This window comes from Alexandromys fortis, unplaced genomic scaffold (assembly GCF_014885135.2).
Source record: "Alexandromys fortis isolate MF-2015 unplaced genomic scaffold, M_Fortis_MF-2015_v1.1 scaffold_80, whole genome shotgun sequence".
Lineage (NCBI taxonomy): Eukaryota > Metazoa > Chordata > Mammalia > Rodentia > Cricetidae > Alexandromys > Alexandromys fortis.
Window position 1 is genome coordinate 234,076 of NW_026068174.1, and position 22,178 is coordinate 256,253.

Genomic DNA, 22,178 nt, shown 5'->3' on the forward strand with positions numbered 1-22,178 from the left:
AGAGAACGAGAGAAAGGTCTCTTGTAACTCAGGTCTTGAACTCTGCTTGATCGTCCTGCCTACCTTCCACCCTGCAAATGCTGGGATTGCAGGCTTGGGCTACCCACAGCTGACTGCCCTCTGCTCTTCATGGAAAGTGGGGAACAGTTCGAGTAAGATTTCTCCATGCAGAGCGCCACCTCTCTGGTCAGCCTGTGAGTATAGAGATATTTATTCCTTGTAGTCTGGAGCCCAGAGACCACATTCAAGCGCACTTACACTCAGTATGACAGTCAGGATTTAAGGACAGTTTGATTGATGCCAAAATCAATTTTAAATACAGCATATTTGGGAGCAACCCTCTTTCTCCTGAAAAACTGTTTTGTCTTCTCTAATTTTAATCCCTCAGATAAAATTCTCAGCTAAGGAATCTGTTATCCATTACCCACACCCAAAAGACTGCCTTGGAGGGTGGGTATGTCTCTCAGGATTTAAAGGGATGGGAAATGAGTTCCCACCTTGTGAAGTCTTTCTTGTTTATGTCTCGCCCATGCGTCACTTCAGCAGGGTTTTTATTGAGCCTTGGGTTCTAAAGTTCCACCATAGTCTTGTTTCCTCTGTGACTTAGGGGTTCTGAGTTCTTTATTGTGAAATATCTCAGAAATGATCTCAGAATCAGAGAGAACATGCTCCATTGCTGCACACCGGCACGTGAGGCCAGCTGGTAATATGGTTCAGTCTGCAGGTTTCTTGCTTACGACTGCAACAGTCACTTAGTTGCTGTTCCTTGTGTCACCAGCATCTTAAATCTACCTACATCAGGATTAGATGCCCCCAGCAGGTTTGCAGGAGAGTTCCAGTCGCAGCCCTGAGATTTTAACAGCTTCAGGGAGTTCAAGTTTCTTGCCTGCCCAGCTTATTTTTAAAAGCAAGCCACTGTCTTCCAAGTTGAGAGATGATTTTAAATTTCAGGTGAGTTCTTAAGAAGTGGGGATTCTTTATCATGTGGACAATGTTATCAACTGGCTATGTGCCAACGCTGCCCCACACAGGACACCGGGTGTCTGGGAAGAAAAGTGGAGTCACTGAAATACACGGGTCATTGCCATTTTAGAATTGTATCCCAGTTTAATAATGTCTGTAATGTGCTGTTCATCGAATGTTTTCACCGTCGAATAGGTACTTCATGGATGTTACTTTTCATCCCTACAGTTACCTACCTCTGGGAAGTGTAGAGACTTAAAAATTAAACTAGGGGGGGGGCTGAGAGATGGCTCAGTGGTTAAGAGCATTGCCTGCTCTCCCAAAGGTCCTGAGTTCAATTCCCAGCAACCACATGGTGGCTCACAACCATCTGTAATGAGGTCTGGTGCCCTCTTCTGGCCTGCAGACATACACACAGAATATTGTATATATAATAAATAATAAATATTTAAAAAAAATTAAACTAGGGGCTCAGGAGACAGCTCAGTTGGCATAGTGCTTACTTGAGATCACGAGGACAGGCACTTAGGTCCTCAGCATCCATGTAAAGGCCAGGTGCAGTTGTGTGCATCTGTAATCCCAGCACTGGAGAAGCGGACACAGGTGGAGCTCTAGAGCTCACTGGCTGGCCATCAGATTGATGAGCTCCAGGTTCAGTGAGAGAACTTGTCGAAAAAGTAAGGTGGAGAGTAATCAAGGATGGCGCACGATGTTGACCTCTGGCCTCTATACACATTGGTACCCATGTGCGTATGCATCCACCGTATGATAAGTTCAGACAACACACACAAGTTTAAATTTGTTCCCACAGGATTTTTCTTTCTCAGTCACGTTGTCTCTGTAAACACTGAGAATGAGCTCTTTGGTCCTAGGGAGAATTGAGAACTTGCCATGTCAGCTTTGCTGATAAAATTAGTAGAATTTGACCACAGTTTATTCATCCTACAATTTGGGTGTCTAGAGTCACATAATGAAAGCAGGGCACTTCGGGGCATTGTGTTTAAATGGGGAGGATTCCAGAGACAGGGTCAGACTTGAGAAGACACAGTGGAGACGGGAAGGAGGGAGAGGGCAGGAAGGGATGAGAAACCGACTGCTACCAGGGTAGGGGAGGTGCTGATGGGAATCTTCACTTCTCTGTGTGCTGGAGCTGCAGTGTGCCTGGCCTCTGAGAACCAGCGGGGTGCTCTGGAGGTCAGAGGAGTCCGTGGTGTGGAGCTCTGGAGGCTCGGGGAGGGCCACTGTGTCCAGGAATGCTGCGAGGTTGAGGAGATGCTTCAGTGACTTAGGAGAGCTTATGTGGAGCACCGGGTCAGGGACTTGGAGAAGCGTGACGAGTACATAGAGGTTAAAGAACTGTAGCAAAGCATTGAGAGGCATTTTGATGCAGAGAAAATGAGCTTTACAGAGGTGGGAGTCAAAATGATTTCTTTTTGGTTATTACAAATTGTATGTATTTTACTAGATGCTTAAAATATCCCGTTAAGGTGGTATGGTGGCACATGTTTTTAATACTAGCACTCGAGAGGTAGAGGCAAGCGGATCTCTATGAGTTAAGTTATCTCAAAACCAAACAAATCCCTGGTAAAACTGTGGCACATGCAGCACATGGCTTTAATCCCAACGTTTAGCCGGGTAGAGACAGGAAGATTGCTACAAGTTCAAGACTAGCTAATTAATACTTATCTATGTAATATCTATGTCATATCTATGTAATCTCTTAGGAAACTTGGAGGTTGGAGAGATGGTTCAGTGGTTAAGAGCTCTTTCTGCTCTTAAAGGAAACCATGGTTCCATTCCCAGCACCTATGTCTGGCTGCTCTTAACTGCCTGTAATTCCTGTTCTAAGGAATCTGATGCCCTCTTCTGGCCCCTGTGGGCATTGCACTCATGTACACATACAAACAAAAATAGGCAAATACACTAACAAAAGAAATTTAAAAAGAAACAATATTAGCAGAAGTTTCTGTGCCTTCTTCCACCTATCCTTCCCAAGCACAGCCACTATTCTTGATTTTCCCCCCCTATTGATTGGTTATGTCTTTCTGTGTTGCCCAGGCAGGCCTTAAATTCATAGGCTCAAGTAATTTAACTGCCTTAGTCTCCCAAGTAGGTGGTGGAGCTTTGGGATATGCCATCGTGCCAGGATGCACTATCCTAATTTCCATACTAGAATGACTTGGCTCCTTTTAAATGTGATCATTTAGTTATATACATTTTTCCCTGTTTCTTTTAGTCAGCATTAGGTCTATATAAGATTTGTCTGTATTGCTGTATATATATCTCATAGTTGCATAAAAAGAGTTTACTTCTCCATTTTGCTCCTGGCATGCATTTGGGCTGTGTCTAGCTTGGGGCCCCAGTAGTGCCTCCAAGGATATTCTTGTATGCTTTCTTTAGATGAATGCATTTCTTTTGGTGAGTATATTATACCTGGAAACAGAATTGCAAAGTCACGGAATTAAATGTGTGTTTTTGTGTATATCACACACATCTCTCACATGTACGTACACATTGTCTCTCCCCTGTCATTACTGATGCATACTTGGTACAATGTGGGTTCCCCTTCTCCCAGCAATGTTAGAATCCTACCTAGTTGCTCTCCAGCCGTACCTAGACTTGTTAGGATCTCTTCCGTTTTAGCTGTGCCTCTGGGTACTTGTCCTGTAATTTGTATTTGTCTTGTGATAAGGAAAAGTTTGTAACACCCAGGGGATCTTGGAGTGTGCTTGTACATAAACAAAAGAAGTTCTAATAGAGCCAAAACCCAGAGTGGGATAACTGCAGGGTAGACTGACTTCTGTATAGAGCTGTGGCTTTGCTACCCACTTTCTGTGGCTTTCAGCAACTTATTTCTCTTGGTTTTCTTACCTGAAAAGTGACCAGTTCACACTCCTTGTTAGAATTACATGAGCTAGGGATGCTGGGTGAAGCTTGTAGCTCGGAGTCTGACAGAAAAAGCAGCATTTGTTTGGTTTGTGACTGTTCTGCCCTCTCACATACATAATTACTTATCAATTACTTCAGAGAGAACCTTGACTAAGCCATATTGATAGGCCTTCCATAGCATTTCCCTCCAGAGCCTTTGCAACTGTACTTTAATTGCTTTTTAAGGATAATATACAAGATGAAACTCGGCCCCTTCTGTATTAACGATCCATAACACCGGATGCTTTGCTTTATGCACTTAGAGCATGGATGCTGTTGACCGTTCCAGGAATACATTAGTGGCCATAGGTGTGCCCCCCCCCATAAATGAGATGATTCAGCCGTTTGATAATTTGCTGTGTCACAAGGCACTTGTGAGGCTTGAGGGCACTTCAGCCGGGTGTTTTAAGGGATCTGTAAGGTTGTATACAGTGGGTTCACTGTGAATGTGTTAGCTCCTGGATGCAGCCCTTTGCTTCTGTGGAGCTCTTGTTGCAGAGCCACTCTGCCACACAGAGGGTTAATTAATCAGGTCAGATTGCATGCAAATCTTGGGGGCATTACTGCTTTAGTAATGAGGTGGCTAGTGAGGTGGTTTTTGAATCTCATTGGAAATCTGTTCCCTTTCTGTCCCCACTCCTTTTGAAGCCAAGCCCACAACAGCCAGTGATACACTTTAAATTATTTGCCTTGGGCAGCTGTACAAAGTGGAGGAATGTTTTTAAATTACTTAGGAATCTAGATTTTTTTTTTTTTGAGAAACTGTATTATCTTCTCTCTTGCCTCTAGGACTGTACCAAACCCACCTGGAATAGGCAATTTATTTTACCTTATCATTAACACCACAATTTTCCTGTTCAGCATCAGAAGTACCAGCGTATTCCATGAAGCTGCAAAACCCACAGGCTCACTTGCCACACCTACCTGTCCTGAAGGGTTCTTTGGGGGACAGTACAGTTTCTTGTTCACGCTCCACCTTTCTGTCCTTCATACATGGTGGAATGGCTTCAATCAAGTACAGCAAAAGTGCAGTTGGTGAGGATTAAACCCCAGAATTCGTCTTCTCAGAATGGGTGAGGGAACTGAGGAGTTTCTGCCTTGTCTTCTTTTTAAGATCTAGGAAGGGGTTTGCAGGACAGAGACTAGCTTCCCAAAGTGTCCTCTTTACCCCGTCCCATAGCTGGTTTCCTGGTTTGTCATTTAGCAACGTCATCCGATGCCTTTGTGTCTGTTTAGGGCTGAGAGACCAGAAGAGCCTTCCCAAGAGAAGAGTTTTGTTTGCACGGTGGCCTTGTCAGCATGATAACCTCTTGCCCTGGGGACTGGGAACATAGTTGTTAGAGCTTGCCAGCTTGATAGGAGAGTACTTTTAGCTGACCACAGTAGCAGATGTTTCTTTTCTGATATTTAAATATCTTGGTGAACAAGTGCCATGTCCACTGAGTGCTTGGACCTGGTCTGTTAGACTGAGCAGGCCTAAGAGGTCTGACACGGTTGCTCTTGTCACGTGCTGCCTCCGTTCCATAGTTCACCTTCCCTGAGTTTACATAGCCAGATGAACACCAGCTGGTGGGGTCACGACGTGACAAGAGTCAGGTCTTCTCACAGGGCCATCTGCTTCTTCTCAGAGCAGCCAAGGCTTGAGTAGGCTCTTCTTCCAAGATACTTAGAAGAATGAGACAGTGCTGAGCAGTGGCTGCGGGTAGCCATGGTGTCTTTCTGAGCCCTAAGCTCTTCTGGATGAGGGCCTTGCTTCTGCAGTCCCAGTGCCTCAGCATAGTGACTGCTTCCTGAGTACTGTAGCAGGCTTTCTTTTGGGCCACCAACCAGCTCCCAAATAAAGACATGGAGACTATTAGTTATGAATGCTTGGCATTATTTTATATTTGTCCCACTAGCTCTTATAACTTAATTTACCGGTTTCTCTTCATCTAGATTTTGCCTTGGGACTTTTCTTTCATTCTTTATGTCCTACTTTGCCTGCTCCTTCCATGCCTGGCTTGCTGTTTGCTGGCTGGCCTCTGCATCTCCTTTTTTTCCCCTTGTTCTTTCCTCTTTCATTCTCTCAAGCCTAGATTCTTCCTCCTTATTCTCTCTGCCTGCCAGCCCCACCTATCCCTCTCCTGCCTAGCTATTCGCCATCCAGCTTTTTATTGAACCAATCAGGTACCTTAGGCAGGCAAAGTAAAACAGCAACACATCTTTACATAATTAAACAAATGTAACACATCTTTGCCTAGTTAAAATAATATTCCACAACATAAACAGATGTAATGCATCTTTACATAGCTAAAGTAATATTCCACTGGAGTCCAGCATGCAGCCTTTCTTTACCTACATGACAGCCCGTACCTATTTGTTTGTTTTTCAGAATCCTTACCTCTTTGTCACGATGAGGATGAGCCTAAGCATGCTAAATACTCTACCTTGATGAATCCCTAGAAAACATTTTAATAACCAACTCTGTCCTGCACTTTTTATTTTATTCCTTCACTTTTCTGTTAATGCTACTGGCTTCTCTTGTTCCCATCTGCCTCCATCTCCATCCCACAGTGGTGAAAGAGATGCGTTTCCCCTGCCCAGGAGAGAGTTAGCTCCTTACTCATCACAGTCCCTGGTCCTCCTAGCCCTTGTTCCCCCAACTGATGGCTTCCCTTCTGTGCGGTCTGTGTGTCTGCACTTAACCCTAGTGATCCTAGGTCCTCTTCAGCGGCTGCCTTCTCTTGCTCTTCCAGTTGGTGTTGAGTTTTTTATTCTCTTCCTGTGGTCACCAGTCAGCTGCTTTTCTCCTAAACTGCTCAGGCAGAATACACTCACACTTTGTTAAAACAAAGGCCCTTGGGCCTTTTTTTTTTTCTTCCTCAAGACAGGGTTTCTTTGTAGTTTTGGAACTCACTCTATAGACCAGGTTGGCCTCGAACTCAAAGAGGTCTGCCTGCCTCTGCTGGGATTAAAGGTATGCACCACCACCACCCGGCTGGCCTTGGAAATTTTGAAGTCCCCCCCCCCCCCCGTGTTTCATTCCCTGTCTTATTGGACAGCACTGTTAATTTCTTTGAAGCAACACTCTTCCGGTTCTCCCGCCTGTGGCACCCTCTGCCCTTCTCTGGTTGGCTTTCCTCTGCGTGTGTTTCTGAGAGCCGTCTTGGGAGCCTCGGAGCATTCAGTCGGTCTCTTGTCCCACTCTGGCCCAGTGTAGTTCCAGTGTCAGGTGTTCTTGAATCCTTAAATCAGCCCAGACGTGCACACCTGGACATGCATCTTAACTCACACCTACACACGCTCTTTCCTGAGGATGTCATCTTAGTGAGTAAGTCCCTTTAGTTATCCTTAGATTTACCTTGTACCCTCTTCCTACCCCTTTTCAGTTAATTGGCACATCTTGCTAATTCTGTCAGAGATTTGCCAGCCCCTTTTCTCATTCCCATGGACTCTACTTCTGAAGCAGTGTGTTTTCCTAACCTACCCCTTGCTGGTCTGTTCCACAGAGTGCTTACTACCACAAGTGCACCCAAATAAATAAGGTAGTCACATTAGAGTCCTGGAATACAAGTCTTTCCCATGGTTCCTGGTTAACTGTGTCCCTTTACCTCATCTACCCCTACCCCATATAAGCATTTTGTAGTTTCTCTTTCCTATGATACATATCATTTTTATTTTTCCTAGAAAATGCCTCTGTTCCTGGCTTTCTGGTTAATTCTCCCTGCTGTCATATCTAGGTGTGGTCCCTCATTAGTGAACTCTTGTCGCGCCCTACTTCCCAACCTCCGCCACACTCTGTACCAACCTCCATAGAGTTCTGGCAACTCTGTAGACCATTAACTCCCTGAGGATGGTTACTGAGCACTGGGAAAGAACAAAGGGATTGGCATTAGTAAAGGTGTGTGTGTGTGTGTGTGTGTGTGTGTGTGTGTGTGTGTGTGTAGATTTTTGATGAGTTTAACTAGGTAGCTCTGGCTAACCTGAGACTGTGTAGACCAGGCTGGCTTTGAACTCACAGAGATCTGCTTCTCTCACAGAGATCTGCTTCTCTCTGCCTCCTGAGTGCTAGGATTAAAAGGTGTGTACTACATGTCTGGCTGAGGAGAGCTTTTAACAGAAGTTACTGAGTCATCCATGGCCTTGCCCCCTGCAGACAGACCCAGAGAGCCACATGGTAACTGGTGAAACCTCTGGGTTTACAGTCTACCTTTGCTTTCCCCAAGGAAATTGTAGTTAAAGGCATTTTTACAGTGCAGGTAGAAGCCGCTAATATTTGTTGAGTGTTGTATTTTCCTGTAGTGTGTCAGAGGACAAATATGAAGTGTAGAAAGGGTGTGACCTGTTAGAGGTAGACAGCATGGCCCTCAGGCAGCAGAGCAGGGCGGAATGTGTGCCCTGTCTGTACACACTCAGACATAGCAACATATGATTTAAAGAATTGTGGAACTCCCTTTTAGAGAAATGCTACTCGTGGCCTGTCAACAAAGAACTCCTGGGCTTTCATGCTGGGTGTGGTGGTGCACTTGACTAGTGGATGCTGGAAGATTAGGAGTTTCAGGACATCTTAGCTATGTTGTTTAAGGACAGTCTAGGCTGCTTGAGATCTTACCTTTAAACAAATAAAACCCACAAAAACTCATTTTAACTTACGATGCATGTGTGACATGTTCTTTTCACTATGCCATATGTGTACTATGAATTTGCAGTAAGGTATAATTTGATCTCTCTTCCTTGGTAACTTAGAGGTTCAGGTAATCGATAGAGACAGGAACAAATGGTTTTGATGTGTGCTTACGAAAGACGTCTTGAGTCTTGATTATTCAGCAGCCCTTACTAAGCTACCTGTGTGACAACCTGAGTACTGTCACATCCCCTTTTCTCATGGAGTCAGGTCAGGGAGTCAGGTGTTAGTCCAGCATACTTACAGAAGAAAATGACCTATGTCACGAATGTGTCAGAGGCCATGTTAGAAAACTTAAAAAGCTTGAAAGAAGTCAAGTGTTCTAAGGAGGGCCACTTGTTTGTTTCCCTACCACCTGGCAGCTCAGACCTGAAATAATCACACAGAAACTATATTATTTAAAACACTGCTTGGCCCATTAGCTCTAGCTTCTTATTGGCTAACATATCTTAATTTAACCCATTTCTAGTAATCTGTGTATTGCCACAAAACTGTGGCTTACTGGGTAAAGTTCCCAGTATCTCTCTCTGGAGAGGCTACATGGCTTCTCTCTGACTCTGTCTTTCTTCTCCCAGCATTCAGTTTAGTTTTCCCCACCTAGCTAAGTTCTGCCGTGCTATAGGTCCAAAGCAGTTTCATTATTCATTAATGGTAATCACAGCATACAGAAGGGACTCCCACATCAGTCAAGCCTAAAATTGTACTCATGGGGCTTGGAGCATTCCCTTCCCTGCTTGTGCCCTGTTCTGTTCTTCCATATAATGACCAGCGTTGGACTGATTTGCCTCTTAATTCCTTCCAACTTGCTGTCTTTGAACTATGAAAATGCCGTTGTTAAAAAGAGACAATGCAGGAAGTATCGTGTGTGTGTGTGTGTGTGTGTGTGTGTGTGTGTGTGTGTGTGTGTATTATTGAATAATAACACTAGATGACTCATCTGTCATCTCTGAGCCAAGAGCTCAGGCTCAGAATGTCCACAGCTGACTTCTTACTCTGCTGTCTGCTGCACTCATGTCTCCCAGCAGTGCTTGGTGTTAGTAGATCTCACTGTCATCAGGTCATTTTGATGTTTGAGAGACTGGATCCTTTTTGTTTTCTGTGAACTTAAAAAAACAATCTCTTTTGTCCTCAATACCTAGATTTGGTATGTGTGATGGGAATAAATGTAACATTCCTTATTAAAGAATCCACCATTGTTGGACACTTATTGCTTGCCCAGCGCTGCTAGGATCCAGTATAGACAATAAGAAATAGTCCCTGCCTTAGATGAGCTAAAGTTTGAGAGAAGAAAATAAATGGTCAGTGTAGGAAACTGTTAGAAGTGCTTGCATGGGGCAGCTCCTGCTGCTCTTCTAGAGGACCTGAGTTGTCCTAGCACCCACATGGGGCAGCTTACAACCTTCTGGCCTCTGCAGTTGTGGCTCTCCCAGGGACACATACACACAAATAAGAACAGTGCACCCACAGTGCACCTGTAGAGGTTTAGATGAGCAGGAGTGTGGAGTAAGAGTCTTTGTATAGGCTGGTGGGAAGGGAACGTCAGGATGGCATGGTGTAAGGAGAAGACCTGGATTCTTACAGTCTCTAATGTTAGCTGTACACTTCTTTGAGCTTGTTTGGTTTATATGCTATTTCTTTGAGAGAGGACCTTTCTGTATTGTCTAGGCTCACGTTACCCCTCCTCGTCTGTCTCAACTAGGTAGGTGGCTGGAGCTGCAGATATATGTCACTGCATCTGGCTTGCCCATTTATAGTGCACACACTCTGGTCAGTGTGTGTGACAGAGAGTTCTGTCTGAGCCTCAGGGCAAGGTGATGCCCTTGAACAAAGTAGGTGTTAAGCTAGTTGTAACTGTAAGGTAAGGTGAATTTTAGGGCTGGAGAGATGGCTCTGAGATTAAGAGCACTGGCTGCTCTCTAGAAGTCCTGAGTTCAATTCCCAGCACATTAATGACGGATTGCTTATTACAGATGACTCATAACCATCCATGATGAACTCTGGTGCCCTCTCCTGGTGTGCAGGTATAAATGTACATAATAGATAAATCTGTTTTTTAAAAAAAATAGAATAAATTTTAGTGAAGTGAGATTTCAGATTAAAGAAGTCCTAACTTCTTTACCTTACAAAGCCTTTATACCAGCCTGGCAGCCCACTTTGCTCGAGTGGTACACTAACTGTGGTGGTAGAAGAGGTGTCAAGCCTCCATGGCCCTGAAGTTGTGACCTCATACTCAGCAGGTGTGATGTGTCCGGCCTTACCTGTGCCTGCAGGGATCAAACTTCAGTAATGGTACATCCTCACTCTTACCTCTTCCTCTCCTGTATCAGATTTTACCATGTGGGCATCCTGCTGCAACTGGTTCTGCTTGGATGGACAGCCTGAAGAGGCCCCACCACCACAGGGAGCCAGGGCCCAAGCCTATTCCAACCCTGGATACAGCTCCTTCCCCTCCCCCACGGGCTCAGAACCAAGCTGCAAATCCTGTGGGGTCCACTTCGCAAGCACAACCCGAAAGGTAAGTGTCATTGCGCTGTGACCCCAGCACCTCAGGCCAGCCCCTGGCTTCCCCCTGTGTGATGCTGGGGCCCCAGGCCTGTTGTACTCATAGAATGAGCATAATTGTACAAGTGAAGGCAAAGCATCTCAGCATGGACTTGGAGTAGCCGCTCCCACACAGCCATCAGCTTCAGTGCTCACGAGCTATACCACTGCCCCAGCTGTGAAGTGCCCTGTTCTAGTGCTGGGAATGAAATGAGGCTAAGTACCCAGCACCGTGTTGGAAACATGGCAGATGTTGACTCTGTTAGCTATTGCATACAAGGCCTGACTGCAGATTAACCTTGCCCTCATTATCAAAAGCCTGTCAGAGCTTCCTGAGAGACAAGGAAACCCTAGCAGAGGAACCGGAGCCCACTCACTGACATAGACACCATGTGCAATAGGCTGCGCTGGGGTATGGCTGTTCCTTTGCTGTGCCCTCAGACAGTACATGTCCTGCAGAACGAGAGGTTGGTAGCCCGCAATGGCTAGGAGGGTTCGAGGATGAGATGGTGACAGTGGGAAACCAGGGGAAAATAACTCTTATGCTTTCTACTGTATGAGAGGAACTGTTGAAGTTTTAGGCAGGAGGGTGAAATACATCTGGTGTGGTAAGTTTGAGGTCACCTGAGCTATGTAATGAAACCCTTCAAGCAACAACAAAAATTTTGACTTTTTGGCCTGGAGAGATGACTCAGCAGTTAAGAGCACTGGCTGCTCTTCAGAGGACCTGGGTTCAATTCCCAGCATCCATATGACAGCTCACAACTGTTCAGTTCCAGGGAATCTGACACTTCACACCAGTGCACATAAGATAAAGCTAAATTTTTTTTTTTTTTTTTTTTTTTTTGGTTTTTCGAGACGGTTTCTCTGTGGCTTTGGAGCATGGGAATTTTGTTGTTTTTGAGAAAGGGTCTTAGTCTACTAGCCTCTGCAGACTAGTCTAGGCAGAGTACAGCATGTAGTAAGACAAGAGGAAAGCCACCGTGGCCTGAAGCATTCCAGCAGTGGGTCCTGTTTGGATGATGAAAGATAATATTGGTACAATATTTTCTTGCTCTAAATTATGAATTAATTTAGTGTGATTTACAGTGAATTTTGTGAATATTAAGGATGTTTTCTGCTGCAAGTATACTTTTAAAATAGCTTTTCTAGAAGTAGTTGAATTGCCCATGGATCCTACCATTGTTTTTTGTTTGTTTGTTTGTTCATCTCTCATTGTGGTCAGTATTTTCTACATGCTCACTAGGTTCAAAACACAGACAACAGCCAAGACTTGTAGAGAGAATACAAGTAAGGTATGTCCCCTTCATCCTTCAGGTTCCCAGTACTGGAGAGAAGGGGCAGGCCACAAGCAACTGTCCCGTCTGTACTGGTAATGCCCACCTACTCACTAACAGAGTGAGTTCTGGTGCCCAGCTTCTTGAGCTGGACTGGTATGAGGTAGTGGAGGAGGCTGTATTAGGTTGGAGCTTGGGCATAGTATTCAGACATAGAGCAGACGTAGGTTTTTTAGGGGGGTGTTGAGAAGATCTGAGATGGACTAGGGGGAGCAACTGCCTTACGATGTTTATATAAATGACCTCTGATATTTCAATAGTTAGAAGCCAGCAGGATGAAAGTGCGGACCTGTGCAGTGCTAGGGAATTTGGTTGAGGATGCACCGGGGAAGTAAGGACAGCCTGGTAAAGGGGAAAAAGCCGAGGCGTTTTCCCTGGCCAAGGCTGGCTGCTGGGTAGCTCTTGTTTCAGTACCAGCCCAGAACCTCCTCTGAGTCATCTTTCTTGCTATTTTGTTACTCTGGATTGATTTGTTGGTTAGAATTTACTCACATCTTTCCTTTGTGCTCTTCCCTTGTTTGCTGAGAGCAGCTGCCTTTCTTTGTTGTCTCCCACCACTGCACTGCAGGCTGTTAGGCTCAAGTGCTTCCCTCCTCCTTTAGAGCTGTTCAGAGGTAGGCTTCAGAGTCCCTGGCGGGCAGGGGTAGCAGAAACTAGATTGTCATCCTTGCCTTCTGATCTTGCATCTAGAAGCTACATACGTTTGAAGAAGAGAGATATTTGGATTTGGCTGATTGAACAGCACAGGTTTTATAATTATATTGAGCTCAGTCTTGTCAAACTGCATTGACTTTAGTACCACTCCACATAGGGGGGACACGGTTTCATGACACTGCAGCCTCTTCATTTTTAGCCAGGCATCAGGATTGAACCCCAAATACTCAGGGCTCCCATTTTCCACTTACATGACTGCTCTTTGCTGGTGTAGCCACATGTTCTTTTCAGTCTCTGCGTAGCTTCTTGTCTGGTTTAAGCTGAGTAGAGAAGGGGACTGGTGTGTGTCTTCTTGCTTGCGTGGACTGTGTGGAAGACATGTAGACAAAACACTACGTGTGCTCTTCAACCCCACCCAAAGATTGCCCTCATCCTGCCTCTGAGAATGGGTCTCAGTTGTTTTTGGAGCTGAACAGCTTTCCATATTGAGAACAAAGGAAGCAGGAACGTGGGAGCTAATGTAACATTTAAGGGACCGTGAAATGGAAAGTTGCTGCTAACATCTTGAGTAGGTGGCTCTCCAGGTGTTGAGGAATGAGCTTTTGGGAGAGTGACTTGTCATTGGCTGGGCAGAGCTCAGTCAAATGTCACTGTAACTTGCACTGCCTGCAGATTGAGCACCCTTGGTGTGCCGTCTGTGACTGTGGGAAGAGCTGCACCAGGCAGTGCCAGCTTGTGAGTCAGTCACACTTGTCTCTAAACTGAGACACTGTGTGCTTTCATAAAGGAGAGAAGCTAGCATCCCAGTCCCTCGTCCTATCCAAAAATTTATCTGGAAGTGATCTCGTGTACCACCTACTTCCCGGCACTCTGAATGGCCTTGCCGGAGCAGGGACACCTGTGAACAATCTCTGTGGAGAGGGTACTAACTAATCCTGGCTGGACTTTAGTATCTGACCTTGAATATAGTACTTGATCTCCCGATTCTTGGTTTCTCTCTTTGTAAATTGGGGAGGAACACTAATCCTTACTTTCTAAGGGGATTTGAGAATGAAATGATAAGCCAGGTCTTACTGTGGCATTATAATACTTTCTCTTTCTTTTCTTTTTCTTTTTTCTTTCCTCTTTTTGAGACAGGGTTTCTCTTTGTAGACCAGGCTTTTTTGAAACTCAAGAGATCCTTCTGCCTCTGCCTCCCAAGTGCTGGGTTTAAAGGCGTGTGCTGCCACCAATGCCTGGCGCATCACAGTAAATTCTGTTGATACCAGTATTCACAATAGCTGCTAGCGGGGCATGGTAACATTGCCGTAATCTGTAATGGAGGCCAGTTTGAGCTGTAGCGAGACCCCATCTCAAAAACAAAGGCTCGTTGTAGTGGTGGCACAGGCCTTTAATCCCAGCACTCTGGAGGCAGAGGCAGGCAGATCTCTGAGTTCAAGGCCAAGTTGGTCTACAGAGTAAATTCCAGGACAGCCAGGCTACACAGAGAAACACTGTCTTGAAAAACAACAACAACAAATTAAACAAAAAAAATCCCAAAGATTAAAGATGTGACTCAGTGGCAGGGTGCTTACCTAACTTGCAAAAGGGCCTGGGTTCAATGTCAAGCACTGAAAAACAAGACAGATAGGAGCTGGACCCCAGCTCCTCCCCTTAGGGTTTGCCTCAATGCATTATTCTGCATCTCCACAATGACCTGTTTTCACTGCTTTTTACAGGTAGAGAAACTGAGTGCCTGAGAGGCCAATGTAACATACCTATACTCTGAATGGTATTTGAAATGGAGACCAGAATAAAAAGACGGAGCTTTTTTATTCTAAATATGGTGTCACTATTGATTAAAAATCACATAAGCTGCTGGGAGGTGGTGACATATGCCTTTAGTCCCAGCACTTGGAGGCGAAGGCAGAGGCAGGCCGATCTCTGAGTTCAAGGGCAGCCTGGCCTATAGAGTGGAGTTATAGGACAGCTAGGGATACACAAAGAAATCCTTTATAGAAAAAAACTTCCATAAGCCTTAAATGAAAAATTATAAATGTAAATGATTATACATCCATAGTGTTTAAATGTCAGGTGTCCTGTTGGTGGGTACAGGCCACAAGACGGAGCTTTTTTATTCTAAATATGGTGTCACTATTGATTAAAAATCACATAAGCCACCTCCAAGTGGCCTTTAATCTGAAAACTGCTGTGTGGCTCACAGTTTAGATATAGGGAACAGTTGAGTAGAGCAGGAGCTACTGGAGGAGGTCCTGCTGACCCTGGTGGCCTTGTTCTTCCGAGCTGACATTTTCCCCTCTCTGTCTCTTGCTTAAGCAGCAGACCTGCTTGGACTGTAAGAAAAATTTCTGCATGACTTGTTCAAGCCAAGAGGGGAATGGGCCACGCCTCTGCCTCCTCTGCCTGCGGTTCCGAGCCACAGCCTTCCAGCGGGAGGAACTGATGAAGATGAAGGTGAAGGACCTGAGGGACTATCTCAGCCTCCATGACATCTCTACTGAGATGTGCCGGGAGAAAGAAGAGCTGGTGTTTCTGGTGCTTGGCCAGCAGCCTGTGATCTCTGAGGCGAACAGGACTCATGCTCCCACGCTGACCCAGGACTTCCCTGAGCAGCAGGCCTTCCTGACCCAGCCTCACGCCAGCACAGTGCCTCCTACCTCACCTGGCCTCCCTTCTTCGCCTGCACAAGCCACCTCTGTTCCCCTAGCCCCAGCTCAGGAAAACCAGGTAGGGACCTGTGTGCAGTCTCTTCACCTCTGTGGCTGATCCAGGGCTCATTTTCTTCTCCCATTGCATTGTGGGAATGGTGTGAAGCCTTTTCTGCCTGTTGGTTCTGGAAGTGATGTTTCCTGGTCATTAGGTTCATGTTTTGACCTCGGGGATGGTAGACCTGGTACCATGTTTTTGTGGATTTCATTTGTAATACCTTAATACCCTAGTTAGACTTAAAAAAAATTCATTGCTCCAGAAATACTTTGAAGAAAGTCACAATTACCTCTCTAGTTTGTTTCAAATTTGGCCTCCAGCTTACTGCCCTTTTGACTGGTCTGTCCTGACTGGGCAGGGAGGGGAGAGATGGGAAGCCCTGCGAAGGGGCCTTGCTACTGCCCTGGTCACAGTATGGGAGCTGTTTAATGGTGAGCCGGGAGAGGCAGGCTGACCATGCAGAGTCTGTAGTACACAGGGGAAGCCCGCAATAAAGGGGCTGAGCATGCCACCCACTCTTGGGTTTGTCAGGAGTGTTGGTGTCGCCCAGATCTACAGAAGTCCTTCACCGATGCTGCGAGCTACAGGGCATGGGTACTGTGAGATTAGGACCTTGATCAGGACTCTATATCCAGTGATTTCTTCCTCCCCTTCCCTCCCTTCCTCTTTCCTTTCTCTTCCTCACCCTCCTCCCTTCCCTCCACCTCTCTTCAGGGTTTCTCTGTGTAACAGCCCTGGCTGACCTGAAATTTGCTTCTTAGACCAGGCTGGCCTCAAATTCTCAGAGATCCGCCTGCCTCTGCCTCCAAAGTGCTGGGATTAATGGTGTGCACTACCACGCCCAGTTGTTTTTGTTTATTTTGCAGTGCTGGGCAAAGGGCTCTCCCAGTGAGCTATACCACCAACCCCACAATTATCTTGTCTTTGACTCCTTGGGGTACACTTTGAGTCTAGAACAATGGAAGAGACCCCTTTGGGCTCGCTAGATTGCAGAGAGGCTAAACTACCATATATATCTATGGAGTTCTGCTGAGGAGGGGCAGCTCCTCTCCCACAGATGACATGGAAGGCTGTGCCTCTTGTCTATGGTCAGCTTCTTTGCCAGGACTGGCACTTATTCTGCTCTTAACACATATAAAGGCCGACACAAAAGCAGCTGGTCATTAATGCTTTCTTAAGCTCTGGCTCCTGGTCTGTGGGGAGGTTTTACCTCTTGCTATATACATCTCTTTTTTGCTTGGATTTTTAGAGCAATCAAGTCTTTGTGTAGTGAACAAGGAGAGGCATCAGAGTAAGTCTTTTTTCCATGAAGAACCTTCATACAGGTCAGGTATGGCGCTGCATACCTTAATCCCAGCACTTGGGAGATGGAGGCACGCTGATCGGGCTCGCCTCTTTTACTCTTTTACATAGGGAGTTCAAGGCCTGAGATTCTGTCTCAAAAGAGGAAGGGGAGGGGTTGGAGAATGAACAGACCTTCAGGAGATTTTCTGTGTAATATGATAAACTTACCATTTTGTCACTAACCAGAATTTTACACCAACAGGCATACAGTGTATTGTGTGTTATTGGGTACTTTCCCACTTGAGATTTTAGAGAACTTTAGTTAGTGTCAGTTTACTTCTGTTCTGGTGATACAGGAGAAACAGGCATGGGGAAGTTGGGCAAGGCTATATGCTACACCACAGCAAGCAAGGATGCAAATCTTACAGTTCTAGCCCTAGCCTACCAGGGTTCTGTATTTGCTAGGGAAGGAAGTGTGTGTGCAATAAACACAATAGTGGACAGATAGATACTGGTCGTAAGTTTTTATTTACCCAGCAGGCAAACTGGGAAGATATTTGCAGTATGAATTCCAGTTGTTCTTTCTAGGGAATAGAAGACATTCAAAAACTATGTACTCAGGAACAGATTAACCTCTCTGGAAGACCCCAAAGTAACCCCAAGGTGACAGATAGTACCTGAGTGGCCAGTGGGTACCATATCTACATCACACTACTAGAAGGAAACCAGAGATGTTGATGAAGACACTGTTGGCTGCCTCCCCATATGTATGACTTCCTGTCATCGCTTGGGTGTTTTAAGCTCTGCTTTTTGTTTCCATTGTAATTGTTTGCTTCTCTTGATGAATGGCTAGAGCTGTCAGGTTACTTTAGTTTCCCAAATTGTGTCTTGGTTTTGGTTTTGGAGACAAGATTTCTCTCTGTAGCCCTGGCTGTCCTGGAACCAGCTCTGTAGACCAAGCTGGCCTCAAACTCAGAAATCGGCCTGCCTCTGCCCACTGAATGCAGAGATTAAAGGTGTGGAACTCAGGCATGTCTTTTGTTATGAGCTCACATAGGCCCTTTGCCTGGAGGCAGCTGGGAGGGAAGAGGAACTAGGTGGAAGTTTGTGGTGAAAGTGTTTTTGTTTTTGTTTTGTTTTGTTTAAGTGGTTAATAGAGTTAGGAAGTCACAATTCTGACCACTCTTGGCAAAAGTGAACCCTTTCGGGAAGCTAGAATGCTGAATAGACTGGAACGAAGCTGAGCCATTGTGTTCTGTAGTCTTAGGGTGTTGGGTTCTTAAATTCATGAAACAGCTGCAGGTATGTCCTACTAGTTAAAACACATTTCTAGAATGTGAGATAACTGCAGAGTGTGCCTTGGGGTAGTGATGGTCAGTTGAGGAGGCCAGGAAGATTTATGTTAAGGATGTGAATGAGGTGTTTGGAAAAACTAGTAGACATTGGTCCAGAGGCAGAACCAGGTAATGGATGGAGGATGTGGGGAGGACATTTGACATAGTGTTCAGAGACACAGTTATCTCTGAAGATGAGTGGAGAGAAACTTTCACCTCAACTGTCCACGTTGAGAGCAAACTAGTAATATGTGGCAGCCAATGCCACCCTTACTGGTGGGCAGAATTAGAATACTCTTGGTTTTTTTGTTTGTTTGTTATTATTTTTATGATAGGGTTTCTCTGTGTGGTCCTGGTTGTCCCGGAACTAGCTCTGTAGACCAGGCTGGCCTCATACTCATAGAGATCCTCCTGCCTCTGCCTCCTAAGTGCTGGGATTAAAGGCGTGTGTGCGCCGTCACTGCTTGACAAGCACCCTTGTTCTTGATGCAGCTCTCCATCCACTGAAATATATTTGTATTGTTTGTCTGCCTGAAAGAGTTGCTATTAGAAAGCAGGCATTTGTAGAACTTCTTTGGGATCCTTGGTTTCTGGGGGATGATGGGAATACAATTTGGACATTTATATGAATTGAAAGAGACCCATGCTGTGTAAGTCACTGGGACATCTCTGTGGATGTGATGGCACCTTTCTCTTCCCACAGGCCACTGGCCATGTGTCTCAGGACCACGAGGAGCCCGTCTTCCTGGAGAGCACAGCCAGAGTACCTACCGAGGATGAGACCCAGGTGGGGCCTCTGCTCGGTCTGTGCCTTTGCCTTTGTTCTTACCCTGGTCTTCTTGGGATGTTCCTAGACCCTCAGCAGACTCAGGTGGAACAAGAAGGGTCAGTTTGTGAGGACAGTCCTGAAGTCCTTGAGTTTAGTAGTAGCATTCCAGATTAACATTTGTTGCTGTGAGTCTGAGTGCGCAGATGTGAGGCCGGCCACAATGGAGGATGGGAACCTCCTGGCCCACACTGGCTTTCCAAGAACTGCCAGAGGGAATGCTCAGAGTGCTTCTGTGAAAGTCTTGTTCTTGTCCTGTGTGCCCAGGGTGCAGTAGCCACTGTTGGGAAAGGAAGTAGATGAGGCTTTCATGCTTTAGCAACACAAGGGTCCAGTAAAGAGCATGATTCTGAGGGGCCATAGAGCTTAGGTGATTCCTGCCAGGGAGGTCTGTACTGAGAAAGGCCAGCACCATACCTGGGTTTTCCTGTACTGCGTCATTTACTTTCCACAGGAACCCTGAGTGTCAGGACAGTTGTCTCTCCTTTGGGGAGGGGTGACAGACTCAAGATGGTAAACAATTTGAAAAATAATGTCTAATATTTAGTGGAGGCATCAACATTGAGCATCAGGGCCCTCTGGCCAACGAACTAGTGCTCCTTGTGTGCGTAGTTCTGATATGTGAGTGTGCAAAGACAACATGACTGGCAGGGAAAGGCCAGTCCATTTTGATGGTCTTGAAGAACACAAGAACTGAGTCAACCAATCACATCTTTGCTATTACAGTCCATTGGCTCAGAGGACAGCTTCGTCCCAGGCCGGAGGGCCTCACTGTCTGACCTGACCCACCTGGAGGACATTGAAAGCCTGACAGTGCGGCAGCTGAAGGAGATTCTGGCTCGCAACTTTGTCAACTATAAGGGCTGCTGTGAGAAGTGGGAACTGATGGAGAGGGTAACTCGACTGTACAAGGATCAGAAAGGACTCCAGCACCTGGGTGAGGGGCTGTCTGGGTGGTGACTGAACAGAGAGCTCTTTGCTGCCATCTCACGTGTGATGGCAGCAAACTGACTTGATCTGATCTCGGAGGAAGCCAGCCTAACATTTGTACTTCTCAACTACCAAGACTAGGGACACGCATTGAATACACAGTTTAATCTTCAGAGCGGCCTATACAATAGACTCTATTAGTATTACTTAGAGAGCCAAGATTTGAACTAAGGATTTCCCAAGCCCAATGTCTTCCTGCCACACAACACACACTCCATACTCATTTCTACTACCAACAGTACTTAATTCGAATCAGTTTTGGGTTGGAAAGCAAATTCTAGCATATAGTGGGCTTGGGTTTTTTCTTGTGCTCACTTCCTAAAGCATGGTGGTGTCATTTTAAATGTTTTACACTGTCCTCACACTAAGTCATTGTAGATGTTTTTCTCTTAAATGCAGGAGGGAAACATGTTTGGCTAGGCAAGCACTCTGCCATGAAGCTGCATCCCCAGCATACTAGCAATAGCTTGAACTTTTCCCCCTGGTGCTGGGGATCAAACCTAGGGTCTTCTTCCACGTGCTGAGTGGGCATTCTGTCACTGAGCTCCACGCCTCACCCTTCCTTTGGCCATTTGTACTGGACATTTCTTATCACCAGCTGATTTAGTTCTTTGAGCATTTTGATCCCTTGTATGATAGATAAATGGTTAAAGCCAAGCTTCAGGCCTTCCTCTAATAAAGTTGAATAACTGAAGATTTACCAAGTTAGAAGTCTTACTACACTGGTTGTAGACTTGGGGCCTAACAAGGAAGTCTCTCTTCTCTTTGAGATTATTTCAAGAGTCTTGGTAGAGTCCCAAAGACTTTGGGAGTAGATTTGTTTGTTTGTTTAATTCTGGATCTTACTCTGTATCCCTTGCTGGGCAGGAGATTAGGTTGGCTTCAGACTCACAGAGCCTCTCAAGTGGTTGGGATTAAAAGTGTGTACTACCCTGTCCTGTGGTGCTGGTGCTGCTCCTCCTCTTTGTGGTTTTTGGTTTTGTTTTTTTGAGGCAGGGTTTCTCTGTGTAAGAGTTCTGATTATCCTGGAACTCGCTTTGTAGATCAGGAACAAAGAACGAACTCACAGAGATCCACCCTCCTCTGCCTCCTGAGTGCTGAGATCAATGGTGTGCACCATCACCACCCTGTAGTTTTGAAAAACAGGCTCCCGATATATAGCTCAGACTGGCCTGGAAGTCATGATCCTTCTTCTGCCTCTTGTGCTGGGATTATAGGCATGTACCACAATGCCTGGCAATAACATGCGGGAGCTTTGACAGAACCCTTGGCTCATTGACATACCTAATTCTTCATTCATTTTTACCTCAACGGTGGCTTCAGAGGCAATAGTAAAGGATATTGTGTATGAAGTGACCTTTCATCTGATACAATGGTCACTGTCAGATAGAACATCAGGGGCTCCATGTGAGTTCTCAGTACACAGAGTGGGTGATTGCCTGCCTGTCCAGATTCCAGCCAGGTCCCATTCTTGGCCCAGAGCTGCCCAGAGCTGAGAAGTGACAGCAGGGTGGTGGGAGACTGCCTTTGTACCACAGATGTATCATACTCGCATTCACGTATCTTTTCCTTTCCTTTCCAGTGTCTGGTGATGACGACCAAAACGGTACGTGATTGTTTAAGGATGGGCTAAGGCTCTTAGCAGTTTTGTTTTCCTGTTTGCAATCCTGCTGGTTGCTCCCAGTCTAAGAATTGTAGGCATATGTGTTTACAGAAAGCACAGAATCAGGTATTCTCCTTGCCCCACCGCTATAAAGGATGACCACAGCAGCTTAGGGACTTAGCTAATTTGGAGCAGATGCCCTGTGTGAGGAGTACCATGGTCAGTTTGTCTGGGAAGAGTCTACACGTTCAGAGAGGTTATTTGAGTGTTTTTTTGTTTGTTTGTTTGTTTGTTTTTTTGTTTTTTAAAATGGTGTCTATCTGTGTGGCTCTGGCTGCCCTAGAATTCA

The 22,178-nt window shown here is 45.7% G+C and overlaps 2 protein-coding genes across 8 annotated transcripts in view; one reads left to right on the forward strand and one right to left on the reverse strand.

Annotated features, from left to right (window-relative positions):
• Rffl (ring finger and FYVE like domain containing E3 ubiquitin protein ligase) overlaps positions 1-22,178 on the forward strand; it is a 65,943-nt gene that overhangs the window by 39,265 nt on the left and 4,500 nt on the right. For 4 of the 7 annotated variants that reach the window (XM_050128722.1, XM_050128723.1, XM_050128725.1 and 1 more), the window contains exons 2-6: positions 10,882-11,069; positions 15,403-15,813; positions 19,114-19,197; positions 19,963-20,173; positions 21,809-21,832. In XM_050128722.1, coding sequence (XP_049984679.1) covers positions 10,890-11,069; positions 15,403-15,813; positions 19,114-19,197; positions 19,963-20,173; positions 21,809-21,832 — 910 coding nt within the window. In that variant the 5' untranslated portion in view covers positions 10,882-10,889. The remainder of the gene's footprint in view (positions 1-10,881; positions 11,070-15,402; positions 15,814-19,113; positions 19,198-19,962; positions 20,174-21,808; positions 21,833-22,178) is intronic. The other 3 variants (XM_050128726.1, XM_050128727.1, XM_050128728.1) reach the window with 3 other exon arrangements.
• The window catches only part of Lig3 (DNA ligase 3), a 31,228-nt gene continuing 28,254 nt past the window's right edge, over positions 19,205-22,178 (reverse strand). The window contains exon 20 of the mRNA XM_050128714.1: positions 19,205-19,516. Coding sequence (XP_049984671.1) covers positions 19,331-19,516 — 186 coding nt within the window. The 3' untranslated portion in view covers positions 19,205-19,330. The remainder of the gene's footprint in view (positions 19,517-22,178) is intronic.